The 20844-nt window shown below is 41.0% G+C and overlaps 1 protein-coding gene across 1 annotated transcript in view; it reads left to right on the top strand.

Moving 5' to 3' along the window:
- The window catches only part of PLXDC2 (plexin domain containing 2), an 803122-nt gene extending 784689 nt beyond the window's left edge, over window positions 1-18433 (top strand). The window contains exons 13-14 of the mRNA XM_073629749.1: window positions 8976-9136; window positions 17311-18433. Of these exons, the coding sequence (XP_073485850.1) occupies window positions 8976-9136; window positions 17311-17427 (278 nt within the window). The 3' untranslated portion in view covers window positions 17428-18433. The remainder of the gene's footprint in view (window positions 1-8975; window positions 9137-17310) is intronic.
- The last annotated feature ends 2411 nt before the right edge of the window (window positions 18434-20844 follow it).

Consider the following 20844-nt stretch of genomic DNA (forward strand, 5'->3'; position numbering starts at 1 on the left):
CCAACACACTGCCTTGAGGTGTGTTGAAAATAAGTCATGCCTGCTACATTTGTGATGCAATCACCTGTGCTTTTGCATTTAAAGGTGGCACTGGCCATACACCTCTCATTTTCTCTCATTCAGCCCACACGAAAATCAGTTGATTCCCCACCCAAACCAAACAGCATGGATGGAGGAAACTCCACTGCTGGCTATTGTATTCAGGCAGCTGTGGCACTTTCAGCTGCCTGTACAACCAAAGAGTGACTTTATTTGATGAGATGGACAATAATTAAGCAGGCTTTTGCCAAAAATCAGCCCAGTCAGACCACCTTAAGTTAGCTGGATAGGGTCCTTCAAAATGCATCTAAAGATGATTAACCATAAGCATTAGAGCACTGTTTGTGGATTTGTGCATTTTGAAGTGGATCTGGTGTCAACAAGTCCTACAGAAGGCCTTTCCTTTAATTGGATGGAAGGGAATAAGTTAAAAAAATTGTCACCTTGCCCATTGAGGGCAAAGAGACAGTGTCTGTGTAAAGGAGATCCCCACCCATCCACTAATATCTTGCCAACACTCCCCTGCTGCTCCTACTGTTGCCTTAGCAGATGGAAATACCTGGTGATAAGGTACAGGGGAAAATGTGACCTTCTCCCATGTGAAAAATGTTTAGGTTCTTTATTAGGAGCTTCTCTAATGCCCCGTACACACAATAGGATTTTCCGACAGAAAATGTGTGATAGGACCTTGTTGTCGGAAATTCCGACCATGTGTAGGCTCCATCACACATTTTCCATCGGATTTTCCGACACACAAAGTTTGAGAGCTTGCTATAAAATTTTCCAACAACAAAATCCGTTGTCGGAAATTCCAATCGTGTGTACACAAATCCGACGCACAAAGTGCCACGCATGCTCAGAATTAATAAAGAGATGAAAGCTATTGGCTACTACCCCATTTAGAGCCCGACATACATGTTTTACTTCACCTCGTTCAGAGCGATCGGATTTTCCGACAACTTTGTGTGACCGTGTGTGTGCAAGACAAATTTGAGCCGATATCCGTCGGAAAAAATCCTAGGATTTTGTTGTCGGAATGTCTGATCAATGTCCAACCGTGTGTACGGGGCATAAGACAAACAAAATTAAGCCTTCAACATAACAACCTGTTGAATTATAAAATGTTGGCAACTTTACCTAGACAGTCTTTTAGTTTAGGCATAAGGAGTGGGTAGGGAGGTGTATAGGGAGGCAGTCAGAGTTCAAGCGCTTTTCATGGTAGGCACAAAGTTATGATACAACACTCTAGGGTGAAGTTGAGCGGGACGGACAGTGTCATCAAAGATAGGCTGCCCACGAAATAAAAGAATTGTACAGCTTGGCAAATATAACTTGTTTCCCGTGTAAGTTAAAGCGGACCTTCAGTCTTTTTTTCAACTTTCCATCTATTACATTTTCTGACCTAGTTGTTTTAATTTTGGATAGTAATATAGATCGTTTTTTCTGCCAGTAAATACTTTATACAGCCCACTTCCTGTTTCTTGTCTGGTAAAACACCTAGGCTTATGACATCATGCACAGCTCTCTCTCACTCTCGTGAGAGTTTGCCAGGAAGGGAGGGAGGATGAGTCATAAGAGGGCCAATGAGAGCTGCAGGGCTGCAGAGCTGGAGATGTGCCTCTGTGTGTCTGTGTAAATTTAGGAAGTGAACGGGTGGCAGCTTCAGCTGCCCACAGTTAAAATGGCTGCAGCCAGACTTAGTGAAGGGAGATTTCTGCAGCATATTTGGCAAATACAGAATCACGGTATATATAAAATAACATGCAAAGTGGTTGAAGGGAAGATTCAGAATGGCAAACATGTTTTTATTACAAATTATGTGAGTAGACTGCAGTTCCTCTTTTAATCTCTAGCCGCTTCCCGCCTGCCATACGCCAAATGACGTCCTCGGCTTTGAGCGGGGATATCTGAATGATGCCTGTAGCTACAGGCATCATTCAGATATCGTCTTTTAGAGCCAGTGAATCTGTGCACCATAAGAATGATCATATCGGCCACCACGTGATCATTCCTACGGGAGGCGAGAGGGGACGTCCCACCCATCCCGCCGCCCTCCGGTGCTTCTACCGACTCACCACTACGATCGGTGAGTCGGACACAGGATCCGCCGGCCCCGGATGTTGAGCATAAAGATTTCTGGCGGACCAGATGGTCGCCAGAATCTCTATGATCGTTCGGAGGCCAGGCGTGATGTTATGACATCACGCCCGGCCTCTGTATTCAAAAAAACGGTGCCGCTTCGGCTGGGAAATGGTGATCTTTTTTTTTTTTTTTTTTTTTGATTTCAGGCTTACCAGCCTAGAGGTGAGGTGTGGGGTCTTACTGACCCCATATCTCACTGTTAAGAGCACCTGTCATGTCATATTCCTATTACAAGTGATGTTTACATTCCTTGTAATAGAAATAAAAGTGATCAAAAAAAATTTGGGGGAAAAAAGTGTCAAGCTAAAATAAATTAAGTAAAATGAACGAGCTCGCATACAGTAGCGAACGCATACCTAAGTCCTGCCCACATATGAAACCAGTGTTCAAACCACACATATGAGGTATTGCCGCGAACGTTAGAGCGAGAGCAATAATTTTGGTCCTAGACCTCCTCTGTAACTCAGAACATGTAACCAGTAAAAATTTTTAAAGCGTCGCCTAAGGAGATTTTTAAGTAGTGAAGTTTGGCGCCATTCTACGAGCGTGTGCAATTCTGAAGCATGACATGTTAGGTATCTATTTACTCGGCGTAACTTCATCTTTCACATTATGCAAAAATATTGGGCTAACTTTACTGTTTTGTTTTTTTTACAGCACAAAACTGTTTTTTTTTTCCAAAAAAAACGCATTCAAAAAATTGCTGCGCAAATACTTTGCGAAATTAAAAGTTGCAATGACCGCCATTGTATTCTCTAGGGTGTTTGCTAAAAAAACATATATATATAATGTTTGGGGGTTCTATGTAGTTTTCTAGCAAAAAAAATTATGATTTTTACATGTAGGAGAGAAATGTCAGAATGGGCCTGGTATTCAAGTGGCTAGAGTAAATCTGTCACAAATATGGGCAATTCAAACTGAACATATGGTGAAAAAAATGTGGTATACCTTCAATGAACAGAACAAGAATGTCATTAAGGATGAGCTGAACTTTTAACAAGGGGACCCCCAGATCCCGGCCTCCCCCCTATTTGAATTGGTAACAGGTACATTGTACCCCTACCATTAAAATCACCATTAAAATCACTGCTCCCGAAAAAACGGCCATTTTTAAAACTTTTTTTTGCATTGATACATGTCCCCTGGGGCAGGACCCAGGTCCCCAAACACTTTTTATGACAATAACTTGCATATAAGCCTTTGAAATAAGCACTTTTGGTTTTTCATGTTAGGGTCCCATAGATTTTAACAGGGTTCCGCGGCTTTCGAATTTGCCACGAACCCGCATAATGTTCGTTGTTCACTGAAATTCTGAATAACAAAAGTTCGGCCCGAACTTATGCTCGGGCTGAACCGTTCACCCATCCCTAAATGTTATAATAGTCAGGTTTTCCAAAGATTTGAACAGCTGAAATTGTATGCAAATTGTGGCACTTTTCTATACAGTTCTAGCTTCTGGGAATCCGTATTAGCTTGTTGATGTGATAGAAAGTCTTCTTGGTCAATAAATCGGCTTGGCGAGGCGGGTCCACTTCTAACAAGTAAAGTCTAGATTTGCATATTCCTTACACTTTCCCGTATCTCTGGATCTAATGTTCATTTTAACATCCAGGTTTCTTTCAAGGTAACCACGGCTTGTGCAATGTTTTTATTATGGTCAGTTTTCAAGTGGAACTGGGGTGGGGGGAGAGAGAAGAAGGAAACACCAAACTGGTATTTGGAAGTCCAAGTTAAAGGTTTATTTCTAAGCATTTAGGAGACCTAAGATGCCCCCTTCTTCAGGACTTTAGTGATTGAAATATGATGTAAACATAGGGCTCTAAAGAATTGGAGGAGTTTTTGATTATAAGAACTACAGAACACCATTACATGGTAATTACTCTGGATAGGCATTTAGTTGTTTTTTACCTATTCTTTCTTTCAACACCTAAAGCTCTGATGAAGAAGTGTGTTGGCTTGTAGAACATAAGGAACTAGACATTGAACTTGGACAGAAAAGAACCAATGTGCTCTGTTGTTCTTCAGCCCCCTCATTGGATTCTGTCTGAGGTTTCCCCCATGGCCCTTTTGTGCATTGATGCCATCTTATCCAGAGAGATTAGATTCTTTTTCATAGATACATTCCATTAGGATATCCAACATTTTATTCTTTTTTGGCCAGTCAATCTTGTGATACACACACCACCTGTAGCCAGTGAGATCACTAATTTCTGGTTTACCATTACTGTTTTCTGGGTCAGTTTTACCATACTTCCCAGCTTTCAGGCATCAGAAATATAGACACCTTATAGTACAAAGTGTGCAGGGAAAGGACACATTCCAACCACTCTTAATGGATGTAGGTTTTTAAAAGGTTGCTTTTTGGCCATTTTGGGTATTGTAGGGGTTTTTTTTGCCATTTCACAGACACATGCGATTTTAAGGATTGACATATTTTGTATTTATTATCTTGACACTGTCTCATCTTTTATATTTATTGAAAAATGTAAAGATTATTTTGTGTGTGCACTAAAATACATTTCAATGTATTTTTTTACTGAAAGTACTGTATAGATTTCATAAACATTTGCACACATTGCGTGAAATAAAAAAATTGTGCCAATGAACATGTTATTCTGTAGGTCCTTTACTTTCAGAAGATTTATAGTTTTGAGGTTCCCCAGTAAATATTCAAGCCATAAATGTATATTTTAACATAATAGTGGAAGTGCAGCACCTTTAAACACAGGTGTACCAATATTCAAACATAAAACATGTAAAAACATGAGTATTGTTATTAGGTTAAAAAGGACAGTCTAATAATTCTGTCAAACATGGAACCCCTTGACACTGTCCTATCGGATGAAATGCGTCAGTACGGCATTTGGCACTAACGTCTCGCTGCTGTGTGATTTTTGGTCGCCAGACGCAATCTATGTGAGTTTTTATTGTTTTACTTTTTGGACTTGCTGTGTATTTTACATTTGGAATAAACCTTAATACACTATTAGAACCCTTCTGGGCTCTGGGTGAGCTTATTTTATTCCTAGTGGGATCCTGATATGATCTATAGGTGGAAGCGATCCACTGCATGATGTCCAGAGGGACCTCTATGTGTGTTTAAGGCTTTCATGTCATGGAATGGCAGCTACTTTGTTCGGTGAGTTTGCATCCTTTCCATTGGTGGCTGTGCATTCCATTGGATACTTTTGCCCTGCTGTATACTCACTCGTTTGGTGGCTCTATCATGGACTACTACCTGTTTGATGGAATTATTAAACATGGACTGTCCTTTTTAATCTAATAACAATACTGTGTTTAAATGTTTTATGTTTGAATATTTGAACACCTGTGTTTAAAGGCGCTACATTTCCACTATTATTTATGTTGTAAGTTGTGTATACTGCTTATGTGTTAGCTGCCTAGATTTTAGATATTATTTTGAAACACAGCACAGCATTCCCACATTTTATTTATGTTTTAACATGTATGTGAAATATTAAAAAATAGGTAAAACCTATAAGTGCGTTTTTTCAAGTCAATTATATTTATTACATTTCAAATAAAAGATTCAGAGTAAAACAAAAATGTTTTGCATAAATGTGTTACAATTCTATAGTCTTATCACAAACATTTTAAAGTGTAGATAAAGGCAAAACTTTTTTTTTTAGTTTTGGTTAAAGTGGAGAGAAATTTGACCCCGTCGTTTTTTTTTTTGCAGTTTGTGCCCACGTTAGGGAGATTCCCCCTCTCAATTTGTTCTGTTTATTGTTGTCATCAAAAGTGAAAGTAAAAGAAAATTCCAAACTTTGGGTTGACATTAGAACACCAATAGGAGGAAATGTTCCAATGGGGGCACTGTTCTGGTGACACATCAGGATTCCCTCACTTTGGAGGAATTTCATCTCACTTCCTGTTTTGGCTATTGGACAGGAACTGAAGGGAAGTTTTCCCAATGGGACACAGAATGCAAAAAAAAGCAAACAAAAAACTGACAGGGGTTATAACCCTCCCTTATGCTATCCATTTAAAAAAAAAAAAAAAAAAAAAAGAGGTTTTCCCTTTAGTTACACTTTAATGGAATTAGAAAAGATAAAAAGGAAAGGTAAGGGTGTTGGAAATAGGAAATGTAATCATTTAGATGTTGAAAAAAAGTTTATTGTAATATAATATTTTTGGTATTAAATTAGTGTTTTATAGAAATGTATACATCAAACCAAAAATAACTCATTAGACAAAAGAGATACAGGAATTTGATTCCAAAAATAACAATGTTCTCTTCGTCATTACACTATGAGTATGGAGCACAATGGTGACAGGTTCATGACATCCTGCACTCACAGAAAGGTGTGAAGTTAAGCTGGATGACATTCAACAGGGAAGAAGACCAGCATTGGATCACAGATTGTTGGGTCTGCGGGGGGGGCAGTGTAGGAGAGGAGCTGAGTATTATGATTTTTGTAACAGATGGGCTACCTTTTTCATTTAAAAAATGCTGGAATTGGGATTTAATTGATCAGGTTTGTGACATACTTACTTTAATCTTTTAAATATGTGAAAAATGAAATTTTCGATGCTAATTATTAGGATACAATCATTAATGAAGGTGTAGGAGTGTATGGGACAACTTTGCATGGCCTAAAAAAGGAGGGGGTTCAACAAGGAACTCCTAAACGGACTTTAGAGGCACAACAAACCTAAGAGAACATAATCAAAATAATAATATAATACATTTTATTAAATGCATACAATACAAATACATTGACTCAAGGTAATAAAAACCATCTATATGAAAATGTACATGATACAAGCCCCGATGCGTCTACGCGTTTCGTAGAGAACTTCTTCAGGACACATTCAGGTTTCAGTTAACACACAAGAGGATCTTACTTGTAAGGAGGCTTTCACAAGTTCAAACCAATGGTAATTCAAATTTATTAGAGTATAGACGTCAAGGTCTTGTCAATAGAGGTAGATAAACATCCACTGTTCCCATCTACAACCAATCTTGGGGTTCATTTCCAGCAAGGAAAGGGCCAAAAAGTAGCCGTTTAGTAGGTAGTGGCATTACATCAACCATAGAAGGGCACCAAACAGCCCATAAGCCGTGTCTGCTCAAGGGTCCATATGGAACCGTGCAGGTGTACTACAAGAGCTTCTGGTTGGATAGGATGTAAATCCCCAGGAAGATACAGAGATGTGCATGGCCGTCAAGGCAGAACAAGGCCCTGTTTTGGTTACATGACAGTTTACACTTTTTAGAGATTTTCCATATGTGCAAAGATCACACAAACAATTGTAAGTATATACAGTGCCTTGAAAAAGTATTTATACTCCTTCAAATTTTCCACATTTTATTTGTAAAAAATGTTGAAAACAGTTTATCATTTTCCTTCCACTTCACAATTATGTGCCACTTTGTGTTTTCGTCTATCACATAAAATCCCAATAAAATAAATTTTTATGTCTTTGGTTGTAACATGACAAAATGTGGAAAATTTCAAGCGGTATGAATACTTTTTCCAGGCACTGTATATAACATTTAATTGAATAACGACAGAGTGACAAATGTACAAATGCAATAATATCAAAAGAATATATAAGGATAGATTTTAGATACTCTTCCCAAAGACCCCATCTGTTTTTAATAGTTGGCAGATGATCAGGACAGACACTTGCTTCTCGACGTTCTGTTATGCCCTGTACACACGGGCAGACTTTTCGGCATCAAAGGTCTGACGGTCTTTCCGACAGACTTTCGACGGACTTCCGACGGACTTTCAAATGAACAGACTTGGCTACACACGATCACAGCAAAGTCCGCCGCATGGATTCGTACGTGATGACGTACGACCGGACTAAAATAAGGAAGTTGATAGCCAGTAGCCAATAGCTGCCCTAGTGTTGGTTTTCGTCCGTTGGACTAGCATACAGACGAGCGGATTTCTCGATAGGAACTGGGTCCGGCAGAGTTCCAGCGGAAAGATTTGAAACATGTTCCAAATCTAAAGACCATCTGATTTTCGACCGAAAAAGTCCGCTGCAGGTCCGATGAAGCCCACACACGGTCAGTTGTCCGACGGATTTGTTCCGTCAGACCAGTCTGGTCAAAAAGTCCGCCCGTGTGTACACGGCATTAGAGGATTAGCTTATTCTAATTGGGGCTGTGGTAGATACAGGCTAGTATGTGAGTAAATGACCAATCAACGTTGTTTGGACAGTGATATCACCTTTTAAGGGAGATAGTGGGCTCTGTCATCCTGCATTCCTCAAGCGTTAGGTCAGTTAAGGTAAATCATACAAATCATACATAAATCCTTATATGACTCGTTGACCAGTTCTTGGAGGAGGCTTTCCTTTTACATTAGTGAGCCACAAGGAAGGAAAAATTATGTTTTTACATCAGGCCCAAGCTAAGAAGGCCAGTGTTAAATGGCTCTTGCTCGTGCCAGAACTGCTTCTTTTTCCATACAAGATTTTGGAAATGCAAAAGCAGCTTGAAGCAAGTGAGTAGAAGGTCAACTCAACTGCACCTGCCAATGAATTTGGATTTGTTTTAGAAAGGTCTTAAACTGATGTCAAAAGCACACTGCATTTGCCTATCAACACAAGCCCGTCAAACCTGGCCCTTGTTCATATTACACCATCAGACATCCAGCATTTTTGTTGTACCGTAAGACTCCTGATGGATTTCCATTACCTATACCTTTCATATAAAATATGTGACTGAGGCTTGTACTGATTAAATGCACAGAGTGGTAGGAAAACAAAGTATTGTTATTCATTTTATACTGTCATGTTTTCTTATACTGCAGCCTCAACGGATGACAGCGCGGAGGAGAAGACGCACGGCACGCTGCACACGGGATTAATTATAGGGATACTCGTACTGGTCCTCGTTGTTGCTGCTGCCATCCTTGTAACAATTTACATGTACCATCATCCGACATCATCTGCTAGCCTCTTTTTTATTGAGGTAATCTGCTTCCCTTTCATTTCATATTTTCACACTAGCAAAATTATTGCATTTACAGTACTGGGTACAAAGCACTGCCAACCTCTAGTTTTCTGAAACCTAGTTAATCTGTCAGTACAATTTTACATGCTGAATGACAATTTGTGTCTGGTGCTTTGTATGATTTGGAGTTTCCAGGCCCCAAAAACAGTATACAACCAGCATATGCATACTTGCTAACCCTAAGGGTCTGTGATTCTAGGAGAGCAGTTTGCGCTAGAATGCCAATTTAGGAGTACAGCCAAAATACCAATAGAATAATTCCACACATGCTATATTTTTACATAGTTACTATGTAAATGCCATAGGTGCTGATGCCCCAAAATGTTGTTAATCACTGTAGTAGGCACTGCTACTCCAGTGATCTATGGATAAAAAGGAGCTGCGCTCAAAACACAAGTAAATATAATAAGAAATAATAAAAAATGTAATACAAATTGTGAAAAATAAAAGTGAAAAATAAACAGTGAATCAGTCCGTAAATGCTAAATCAATAGTCCATAAATTGATCAAGTAACCACCACAGTGACTTCATACCAATAAAAAGTGCCCGACCACCTTACGAATTGCCTGCTTACCAAATGGCAGGAGGCAAGAAGCAATCGACTGTAACCACGGCCTTTATCTTCCAAGGACAGCTGCTGGACTGACACGGGATTGCCCCTAGTCAAAGGTCTGATGGTAACAACCCCCTAGGCATCCCACTGGGTCGAAGAAATAATGGACTGTACTCCGGGGAATGCTCAAAGAAGGGAGAAACTGACCATAGCGTAATACTGCATATCATTTATTAATGAAAGAATGTATTGCACTTACATAGATAAAAACTTATAGACCAAATGCCAGCAAACATAAAAGCCCGTCCTCCTCACAGACAGCGTGGTGACATCAATGCGCGCCCTCCCAGACGCGTTTCGTCATAGGTGACGTTTTCAATGGGGCTCCAGTGATCTCCACTTGTTTCAGGGGTCCCATGCCGAGCAGCCAATCTGCTGCATTGTGAACTTAGTAGGCTGGCCACTCATCATGGGTGCCATTCAGAGAATGCTTTGCATCTTCTGAATGAATGCAAAGCATTCTCTGATTGGACGATGTGGAAAGTGTGACATCACCGCCCCACCTCTCCACCTCATCCAGTCAGAGAACATTTTGCATTCATTCAGAAGTTGCAAAGAATTTCCTGAATGGTGCCTGTGGTGAACAGCTGACCTCCTGTGTTCAGTGACCCGACGCAAGACTGAAAGCAAGTGTGCGAGGCACTGGAATAGAGGTGTCTACTTCAGTTGTTTCCAGCTTCTTGCTTCATTGGCCAGGTATGGTATATATCCAAGCTGGTCCAATGTAACTATGTAAAAATATATTTGTCTTTAACCGCTTGCCGACCAGCTCATGCCGATATACGTTGGCAGAAGGGGACGTACCGGCAGAATAATGTACCTGTATGTTGCTCTTTAAGAAGTGATTACCCACCGCGACCTCCGTGAGTGTGATCGCAGGTCCCGTGGACCTGATGTCCATAAGGATACCCGCAATCGTCTCACGGAGAGGAAGAACGGGGAAATGCTAATGTAAACAAGCATTTCCCCTTTCTGCCTAGTGACAGGACACTGATCACCGCTCCCTGTAATTGGGAGCGGTGATCAGTGTCATGTCACACATAGCCCAACCCCCCCCCACAGTTAGAATCACCCCCTAGGACACACTTAACCCCTACAGCTCCACCTAGTGATTAACCCCTTCAGTGACAGTCACATTTACACAGTAATCAATGCATTTTTAATCTTACTGATCACTGTATAAATGTGAATGGTCCCAAAATCGTGCCAAAAGTGTCCGATCTGTCCGCCATAATGTTGCAGTCATGATAAAAATTGATGATCGCCGCCATTACTAGTAAAAAAAAAATTATTAATAAAAATGCCATAAAACTATCCCCTATTTTGTAGACACTATAACTTTTGTGCAAACCAATCAATATACACTTATTGTGATTTTTTTTTACCAAAAATATGTAGAAGAATATGTATCGGCCTAAACTGAGGAAAAAAAATGTTTTTTTTATATATTTTTTGGGGATATTTACTATAGCAAAAAGTAAAAAATAATGCGTTTTTTTTTTCAAATTCGTTGCTAGTTTTTTGTTTATAGAGCAAAAAATAAAAACCACAGAGGTGATCAAATACCACCAAAAGAAAGCTCTATTTGTGAGGAAAAAAGGACGTCAATTTTGTTTGGGAGCCACGTCGCACGACCGCGCAATTTTCAGTTAATGTGTTGCAGTGCCAAATCGCAAAAGTGCTCTGGTCTTTGGGCAGCCAAATGGTCCAGGGCTTAAGTGGTTAAGAGGCATGGTTGTAAAGTGACTGGCCTGTGGGGAAGGGGTTTAAATGATATTAATGTGGACCCCATAATAAACAGAGCTGTTTAGATTTGATTTTATGCACTCATATAAATAGCCCCTCAACACTAACCTGTGATAAAACATGAACAAATATGCCAGTACATGCACAGACCTGTGTTGGCTAAACAATGGCAAGTGTGACAAAATAATGGGCAACAAACACACACCAACAACTGTGGCTATGCATAGGTTACATGCTGGCAACTGTAATAATACAGGAGCGTGTCCTGGTAATGGACTGACAGTCATGTCAATGCTTAAACAACAAAACTACTAATCATTGCAGTACACAGGCAATGCAAAATGGTGGCAATACATTTTTTTTTTATTTGTTACAGGTAATTATACAACACTGACAATTTTTGCAGTGCTTTACATACTGTACATTTACATCAGACCCTAATCTCAAAGGAGCTTACAATCCAAGGTCAATATCTAACATGCATACACACATACTAGGGCCAATTTGGAAAATAGACAATTAACCTACCAGCATGTCTTTGGAGTATGGGCAGAAACTGGAGTATTTGGACGAAACCCAGGTAAGCACAAGGATAACATGCAAACTCTATGAAGAGAGTGTCCTTACCAGGACTAGTAGGAGTTGGTAACAACTTAGACAACAAATGAACAATGTTGGCAATATGTGGGTTATAAATTGGCAATGGCAGAAAAATACCAGGAACTCAGACAGCCTTCCCTCAACCCATCTCTCACCTCCTCCTACCGCTGTTTCATTCCATCATGTAAAGGTAGTAATTTCTGCTTCCATCTGGTCACTAAGTGGATGGTGGTGGAGGAGAAGACAGCCCATACCTCTTTCCAACTTTCTAGTCCTCTGCAGTGCCTGCTCTGCTGTTGTTCTAGGTGGTTTAAATAGGCCCTTATCTTCTTAGATATCTTGTAAACCCTGCTATAGCTAATTGATTTAGTCCATCTGTAAGGCATACCCAACGTGTTGTGTTCTGGGGCTATTAAAGCATACTGTATATTTTAGATGAAAAAAGACATAATCCCTCAAACTAAAGCTGGTTTGCTTGATCTCAAATGTTGCCTGAATGTTACATTCTGTGCCTTGCCAGCATTCTTCTAATACCATAAACATTTATTCCTGTGTAGTCTCCTCCATTGGCGTACTGTACAGAGACATGTTTCTTTCATGAACATCAAATCAGTCTTTTGTCGGATAAAGGGGTTTCTATCTGCCTTCACAATGACTTATTAAATATCTGTCAAGTCTCAGTGAGAATGACAACCTTGGGCAGAATGTTGATCACACGGCACTCCAGAGACTAGAAGCGGCAGCGCTCTGTTTAGAAGATGATCTCCATTTCTACTATATAGTTAGTTTTATAAATGAACAAAAGAGCAATGCGTTGCCGTGTGTATTAAGTGGAAATGTGCTTTAAATGGAGAGGGAAATCAAAAACAATAAAGTTAGCTGATGTTAAAAAGAAATATATACTGTACTTTATGTATGTAAGCACCCAGATCATAAGAGGAATGGAGATTTCTGAGGCTGGGATAGAAGGGGCTGAGATACACTACACTTCTTACATAGTTAAATACCAGCAGAAAAGAATAAAGGACTGGGTAAGACATAGGACTTATTCACACAGGCATACTACACCTTACACCTGTGTGTGGACCATGCTTGCCTGCACGGGCATGTACTGTATAGGTGTTCCGTGCATCTGCACGCACACAGTCCCATTCATGGCAATTAGGATGCAGCAGCTGCACGGACACAGCTGCTGCTCCTAATTTGACATCTGTGCAGGTGCACACCCACCAATGATGCCAGTGTTAGCTTGTGTGCTGGTGTGAATGAGACCTTAGACTTTGTACACATTTTCTTTGCAGCTGGTATGCATTTAGTTGGTGTAAACTGAAATTGATTGGGTTTTTTAGGCTGAATTCACATTGGTACGACAAACGCTTCGACATTGGGAGTACATGGTCCGACTTTGAATAAGGTTCCCGCACTACGTTAGTCCCACTTTGATCTTACTTTAGCCCACTGAATATCATTGAAGTCGGATCCAAGTGTGATCATTGTCTTAACTGATCCGACTTTGGCATGCGACTTGTGCTCTGAGGATTTTGAAACAGAACCCCACGCCAAAATGAAAAGAAAAACGGCATAGAGTTCCCCCTCCAAGACCATACCAGACCCTTCGGTCTGGTATGGTTTTAAGGGGAACCCCCATGCCCAAAAAACAGCGTGGTGTCCCCCCAAAATCTATACCAGACTCTTACCCGAGCACGCAGCCCAGCAAGTCGGGAAAGGGGGGGCGAGCGAGCGCACCCCCCCTTCTGGACCATACCAGGCCCCATGCCCTCAACATGGGGGGGTGAGTGCTTTGGGGTGGGGGGGCCCTGCGCCCCCCCACCCCAAAGCACCTTGTCCTCATGTTGATGGGGACAAGGGCCTCTTCCCAACAACCCTGGGGGGTGGTTGTGTGGGTCTGCGGGTGGGGGGCTTATCGGAATCTGGAAGCTCCCTTTAACAAAACGAAAAAAAAAAAAAAAAAAAGGAACTGCGCTAATGAAACAATTTATATGAATGACAACCAGCCATCATACAGTGCAAAACCTCGTGAAAGGTATATAAAACATGCATATAATACACATCACTAAGCATATGCATTTTAATAAACGTACAAAAGTGGTTTTTCATGTGCAATAGTGCAAATTATTAAATGCTATGTTAAAGTCCATACAATAAATGGGATAAGTCACCCAAGTGTTGATTGAAATGTGGACAATGATGGAAAATAAGGTGTTAGATCCACCACCACCAACAGAGATACTGGCCGCTTACCAGAAACCCATGACCCCCCACTACAGAGGGTCTGGGTAGGCTGTTAAAATGATTGTTCCGAACCACCATCAAGGGACCGGATAGTAATGCTCCGATGGGATAATGGGGGCCTGGATGTCAGATGGATCAGCAGCACAATAGCAGGGCGTCAAACTCTCGGCAGCGAGGTTAACCATAAGTGAAAAAGAAAACTCCAATAGTGTAAAATCATATGGTTTTATTGAGTAAAAAATGTAAACACTCACATGTAAAATCAAAGTGTTAAACGACTGAAGAGGAAATTTTTTACTCAATAAAACCATATGATTTTACACTATTGAAGTTCTCTTTTTCACTTATGGTTAACCTCGCTGCCGAGAGTTTGACGCCCTGCTATTGTGCTGCTGATCCATCTGACATCCAGGCCCCCATTATCCCATCGGAGCATTACTATCCGGTCCCTTGATGGTGGTTCGGAACAATCATTTTAACAGCCTACCCAGACCCTCTGTAGTGGGGGGTCATGTGTTTCTGGTAAGCGGCCAGTATCTCTATTGGTGGTGGTGGATCTAACACATTATTTTCAATCATCCAGATTGTCCACATTTCAATCAACACTTGGGTGACCTATCCCATTTATTGTATGGACTTTAACATAGTATTTTATAATTTGCACTATTGCACATGAAAAAGCACTTTTGTACGTTTATTCAAATGCATATGCTTAGTGATGTGTATTATATGCATGTTTTATATACCTTTCACAAGGTTTTGCACTGTATGATGGCTGGTTGTCATTCATATAATTTGTTTCATTAGCGCAGTTCCATTTTTTTTCTGTTTATCTTATGTTTGTGTTACACATAGGAATTTGCAGCTTTTTTTTTTTATTTACACATTTTACCTATGCGCAGTTTTTCTTTCCTTTTTTTCCCTTTAACAAAAGGGCCCCCAGGTCTCAGCCTCCCCACCCTATGTAAATTTTTTTAGGTGAATGGGTAGGGGTACAATGTACCCCATACTCATTTACATAGAGTGGGGGTGGGATTTGGGGACCACCATGTTAAAGGGGGCTTCCAGATTCCGATAAGCCCCCCCTGCCAGCAGACCCCCACAACCACTGCCCAGGGTTGTCGGGAAAAGGCCCTTGTCCCCATCAACATGGGGACAAGGTGGTTTGAGGTGGGGGGGCACAGGGCCCCCTTCCCCAAAGCACCCACCCCCCATGTTGAGGGCATGTAGCCTGGTATCATCCAGGAGGGAAGGCGCTAGCTCGCCCCCCCTTTCCTCACCTGCTGGGCTGCGTGCTCGGATAAGGGTCTGGTATGGATTTGGGGGAGTCCCACATCATTTTTTTTTTAATTTTGGCATTTGGAGTCCCCTTAAAACAATACCAGACCCTTTTGTATGGTCAAAGGGGAATCCTATGCCGTGTTTTTTTTTTTAATTTTTGGCGTGGAGTTTCCCCTCAAGATTCTTACTAGACACAAAGGGCCTGGTATTGTCAGGATAAAAGTCGGATCCTATTCTTTGGAGTTGGATGGAAGTCGGACTTCAAGTCGCAGTGCAAAGTCTGATCCACAGTCGTAAGACTGTCTTATTGTACCAGTGTGAACCCAGCTTTTGATATAGCTCTGGAGAATACCAATCCATTTACATCACTCCCTGTTTTCAAATGAGCTTACAATCTACACCCCTGCTGCAGGCTACTACACACACTAGGGCAAGTTTGGGAGAAAAGTGATGATCAATATTTTTTTGTTTGTTGCAAGAAACCAGAGCACCAGCAGGAAACCCACATTAAAGTTGGCCATAGATGGGTCGAAACTTGCCCGGTTCAGCAGGGACCGTCCGAGGTTTGACCCATCTGTGGACAGGTTAGTTACACCCAAGTTAATCCACTAACAACCTAAAAAGCCATCTATGCTCTGCGTTGCATCACCAACCTCATCTCAAAATACCAACCAAACTGTTCTCTTCACTCCTTCCAAGACCTCCTGCTCTCTAGTTCCTTCTTCAACTCCTCCCATGCTTGCCTTCAGGGCTTCTACAGAGCCTCTCCCATGCATAATAATAGTAATATAATAATCACAATCTGTAGTTTCATCCTCAAAAGGAGTGGTTGGAGGTTAGTCAACCCTGGGGCCTAGCCAATCCAGGGATGGACTTTTACATAGCCCTTATAGGGCAGCATAGGTGCTGGGTACATATCCAAATACACATCATATTACAATCAGAAAAACGTTTCCATGTAAAAAGTTCTAGACCTCCATCCTGTCTATGCTACCTGAGTAATTTTTGCTTTTATTACAATTTGTCAGTGGAATTATACTGCAGAGTAGAGTGTCAGTGCTCTTCAAGTTGCTGGTTCTGGTTGTACTCACATCGAGGGACCAAAATGTCTCTTTCAGCCTTTCTGCCTCCAGCTTGAGCATGCCTTGCATGGATATGACATCTGATTTTTTTGTGTGTGTTATTAAAGCTAGATTATACACTAGTAGATTTTTGGTCAAATTTCATACAAACATTTTTATGAAAAGTCTCGTAAGTACGTTTGATGACTTGACAAAACGTAAAAAATGTTTACTTTTAACATTTGATTTTGAACTTTTACAAACAAAACCACATTCACTTTTAGAACTTTGAGAACATTTTCCATCCTACTCCTTCAAATTTCCTGCATTGGAAACTAACATCAATGTGACCCCACTAACAATTAGGAAATGGAATTAAAGTTCTTGAAAAAAAAAAAAAAAACATTCAAACCAAATTCTACTAGTGTATGGTCAGCTTAAGGTAAGCCAGTCATTTGGAGTTAGAGGGAGACATCAAGAGCCAATTGACCAAGGTGGACAGGAAGTATAGGTCCATCTATAAACATGACATTTATTGAAGTTCTCATTTAAAATATGTAATGTTGTATCTTGACAGCGACGTCCCAGCCGGTGGCCAGCAATGAAGTTCCGGAGAGGATCTGGACATCCCGCTTATGCTGAAGTAGAACCTGTTGGCGAAAAAGAAGGTTTCATTGTATCAGAGCAATGCTGAGTCCTGTGTGTGGAACATTACATCAGTACTGGTTTCTGGTGTCCGACCCATACATTTTACATATATTTTCCAAGAAAAAAAAGTGCTGTGAGCTACCTATCCGGAGACAGAAAGAGAGCTTCTCATGATCACTGATCACGAAGAAAGATTTCTTCACTCTGAAATATAACGGACACTCACGGTCATCTTCCTATGGTGGAAATACGTAGTACGTCCTGGGCATTGTAGCTGGACAACAGTAGTGAATGGACAATGACTCTTCTACTGGCTACAGAAGAGACTCCGAACAAACCTGTGCACTAACAGGAGCTCTCCATACAACAATGTTCCTATGGCTTGTGCATTTTGTTCAGCTCACATGGACGAAAGCTTGTGTAGCATAAAATTGCAAATGAACAGATGAAAGCCACATGATCATACTGAGGAGAATGGCAAACACGTGGCTCTGGATATGTGATTTTTTTTTTTTTAATATTTCTATAAGGATGCACATAGGCATCAATGATCCATATACAAAATAATAAATGGCTCTTTGCTGTCTACTACGTATTGTGCTTTTCCTGCATACTACAAATGTGGCCAAAGTGATATCTCTTTTTTTATTGATGTCTAAAAAAGAAATTGTCCCACAGGTAATCTCTAGTGGTCATCAAGATTGTAGTCATATAGGTTTGTGATTGAATGTGGGATGACCATTACCAGGTAATGTTTTCAAATATTCAAAGTGACAGAGAGGCAAGAAGGCAGCTGGGTGGTCAATGTCTTTGGTGTAATGATGCTATCCATGGTCCTGCGGAAGGTTTTAAGGGGCTGTATGTTCCTGTCCTGTGTAATAAGTATGCCTAGGATGAATAAAGCAATATATTTGATAAATAATTAAAAATCCGATGCTTTTTGTGTGGAAGAGAGTTCTCTAAATTGTAATGCATCAGTCTGGGTTGTCTTGTTTCAATGCAAAGACTTAAAATGTATGTCAAGGCAAAATAAAATAAAATATGCAGTTCCATGTTTTATCCCTTTAAAGACTCTACAAGTACAGAAAAAATATATGTTGATCTGTCAGATTTAAGCTCCGCAATAAATTTTCTTATGTCCGACAACACACAGCATTTTAATAGACTAAATGGTGTCATCCCAGCCCAGTTTCTTTTTTTAGCTACAGTACTTAACAACCCACATTATTATCATCTAATTAAAACCTACAGGATATTAAAATAGTCCAAAAGTAGCATTTTAGTCACAAATGTAGAATAATTGACCGAGTTTAAGTGTTTTTGATTCCAGCAGTTGCTATCATGTTCTACCCTGTTCCTGTCCACTCAGAAGTTTGGGGAGTTCCTGCCCACCTTTATGTGTTTTGGATCCTTCTGTTACGTTCTTCATAATATGAAATAGATAAAAAGTCCAGCATGAAGGCAGGACCTCTCCAATGTACCTGCCCGAGGGGGACAACACACACATTTAGGCCTTGGCACAGTAAAACTTTATAATATTGCTCACAGTTGAAATAGTCACAATGAATGAACAATTCATTCACACTGCAGAATAGGACAGTTCAGCATAGCTCTCAGTACTGTATTACACTGTAATGTTACCACTGCTAGATAGGTGATGATATGCCATATAACCTGGCAGGGCTGCCGATAAGGGGGTACCACTGTTCCTCCTGTTGGGTGCACACAGGTGCGGGGGGGGGGGGTTCTGCCCCTCTCCCTACTGCCAGCTTCCAGCTGCTGCAAAGAGAGACTAGGGCTGGGGAAAAAATCGATTTGAATCTTGAATTGAGTTGAGAGGTCAAATCGATTCAAATTTTCAGCAAATCGATTCTTTTGATTTTTTTTTTTCACCAGGACCGGTGCTGACACCGCGCCGGTCCTGTGGAGCTGCGGGCAGGAGTTTTTAGGCGAGGCCGCGGCTTCGGCCTAGTCCGCGAGGCCAGATGCCGAGGACTAGGCCGAAGCCGCGGCCTCGCCTAAAAACTCCTGCCCGCAGCTCCTCAGGACCAGCGCGGTGCCCATCAAAAAAAAAAAAAACACTTGATTCGAATTGTGAATCGATTTTTTTTTTTTTTTTTTAAATCGCAGATTTTTTGGGGGGAGAAAATCGCCCAGCTCTAAGAGAGACACACAGAGTATCATTCCTGTAAATGCCCTCGCTACACCGATCCCCCTCACTGTCCTTCCCACATCTGATTCTCCCTGCTGTGTGCCCTCCTGTCCTAATATATATATTATATATATATATATATATATATATATATATATATATATATATATATATATATATATATATATATATATATACACACACACACACACATACATACCTTCTTTTGTTTATAGCGCAAAAAATAAAAAACGTAGAGGTGATCAAATACCACCAGAAGAAAGCTCTATTTGTGGGGAAAAAAGGACGTAAATTGTATTTGAGTACAGCGTCGCATGTCGCGCAATTGTCAGTTAAAGTAACGGTGCCGTATCGCAAAAAATGGCCTGGTCATGCAGGGGGGTAAATCTTCCGGAGCTGAAGTGGTTAAAGCAGAACTCCAGGAAATAACTTTTCTCTAAACTTATATTGGTCCAGCTTGTCTCAAAGTAAGTATCCATATCTGATATCCAGAGGGCTACGGGGGATGCTGAAAATCACTGTAGTAGTTTGTGCTGCTCTCTAATTGGATAAGGCGGAGAGGTGGGGCGGATGATGGTGTCACAATCTGCACCTTGTCCAATTAGAGAATGCCTTGTATTCATTAAAAATTATACATGACATTCTTTGAATGGCAGTGGTGCCGAGTAAAAGGACACCCCCACCCCCCTGTATTCAGCGTGCAGAGGGATAACTGCTGGAGCAGCGCCTGGAAGACAAGGCTATGGACTACAACAGTGATTGTCAGCAACCCCAATGGAACTTTAGATATCATACAATATATGAATACTTACATGGAGCCAAGATGGACCATTTCAAGTTTACAGAGAAGTTAACTCCCAGAGATCCACTTTAACAGCACTAGAAAAAAGCTGGCTGTGATCTGAAGCAGAGCTATGTAAATCTCAGGATTGGATGGACAAAAGTACAAATTCTTAAACAGGTGAAATCTGCATTTAATTTGTGTATTTAACAGGATTTCAACTTTAACCACTTGCCGACTGGCTCACACCAATATACGTCGGCAAAGTGGCACGGGTACGCAAAACGACGTACCCGTACGTCACTGCACCATCGGCAGCTAGTGGGCATGCCCACAGGTCCTGCGGACTCGATGTCCGCCGGTGGCCCACGATCGTGGCACGGAGAGGCAGAACAGGGAGATGCCTATGTAAACAAGGCATTTCCCTGTTCTGCCTAGCAACATAACAGGGATTCACTGCTCCCAGTGATCGGGAGTGATCTCTCTCATGTTCTAGTGAGCCCACCCCC

The sequence above is a fragment of the Aquarana catesbeiana genome, linkage group LG05 (genome assembly GCF_042186555.1).
Source record: "Aquarana catesbeiana isolate 2022-GZ linkage group LG05, ASM4218655v1, whole genome shotgun sequence".
NCBI lineage: Eukaryota > Metazoa > Chordata > Amphibia > Anura > Ranidae > Aquarana > Aquarana catesbeiana.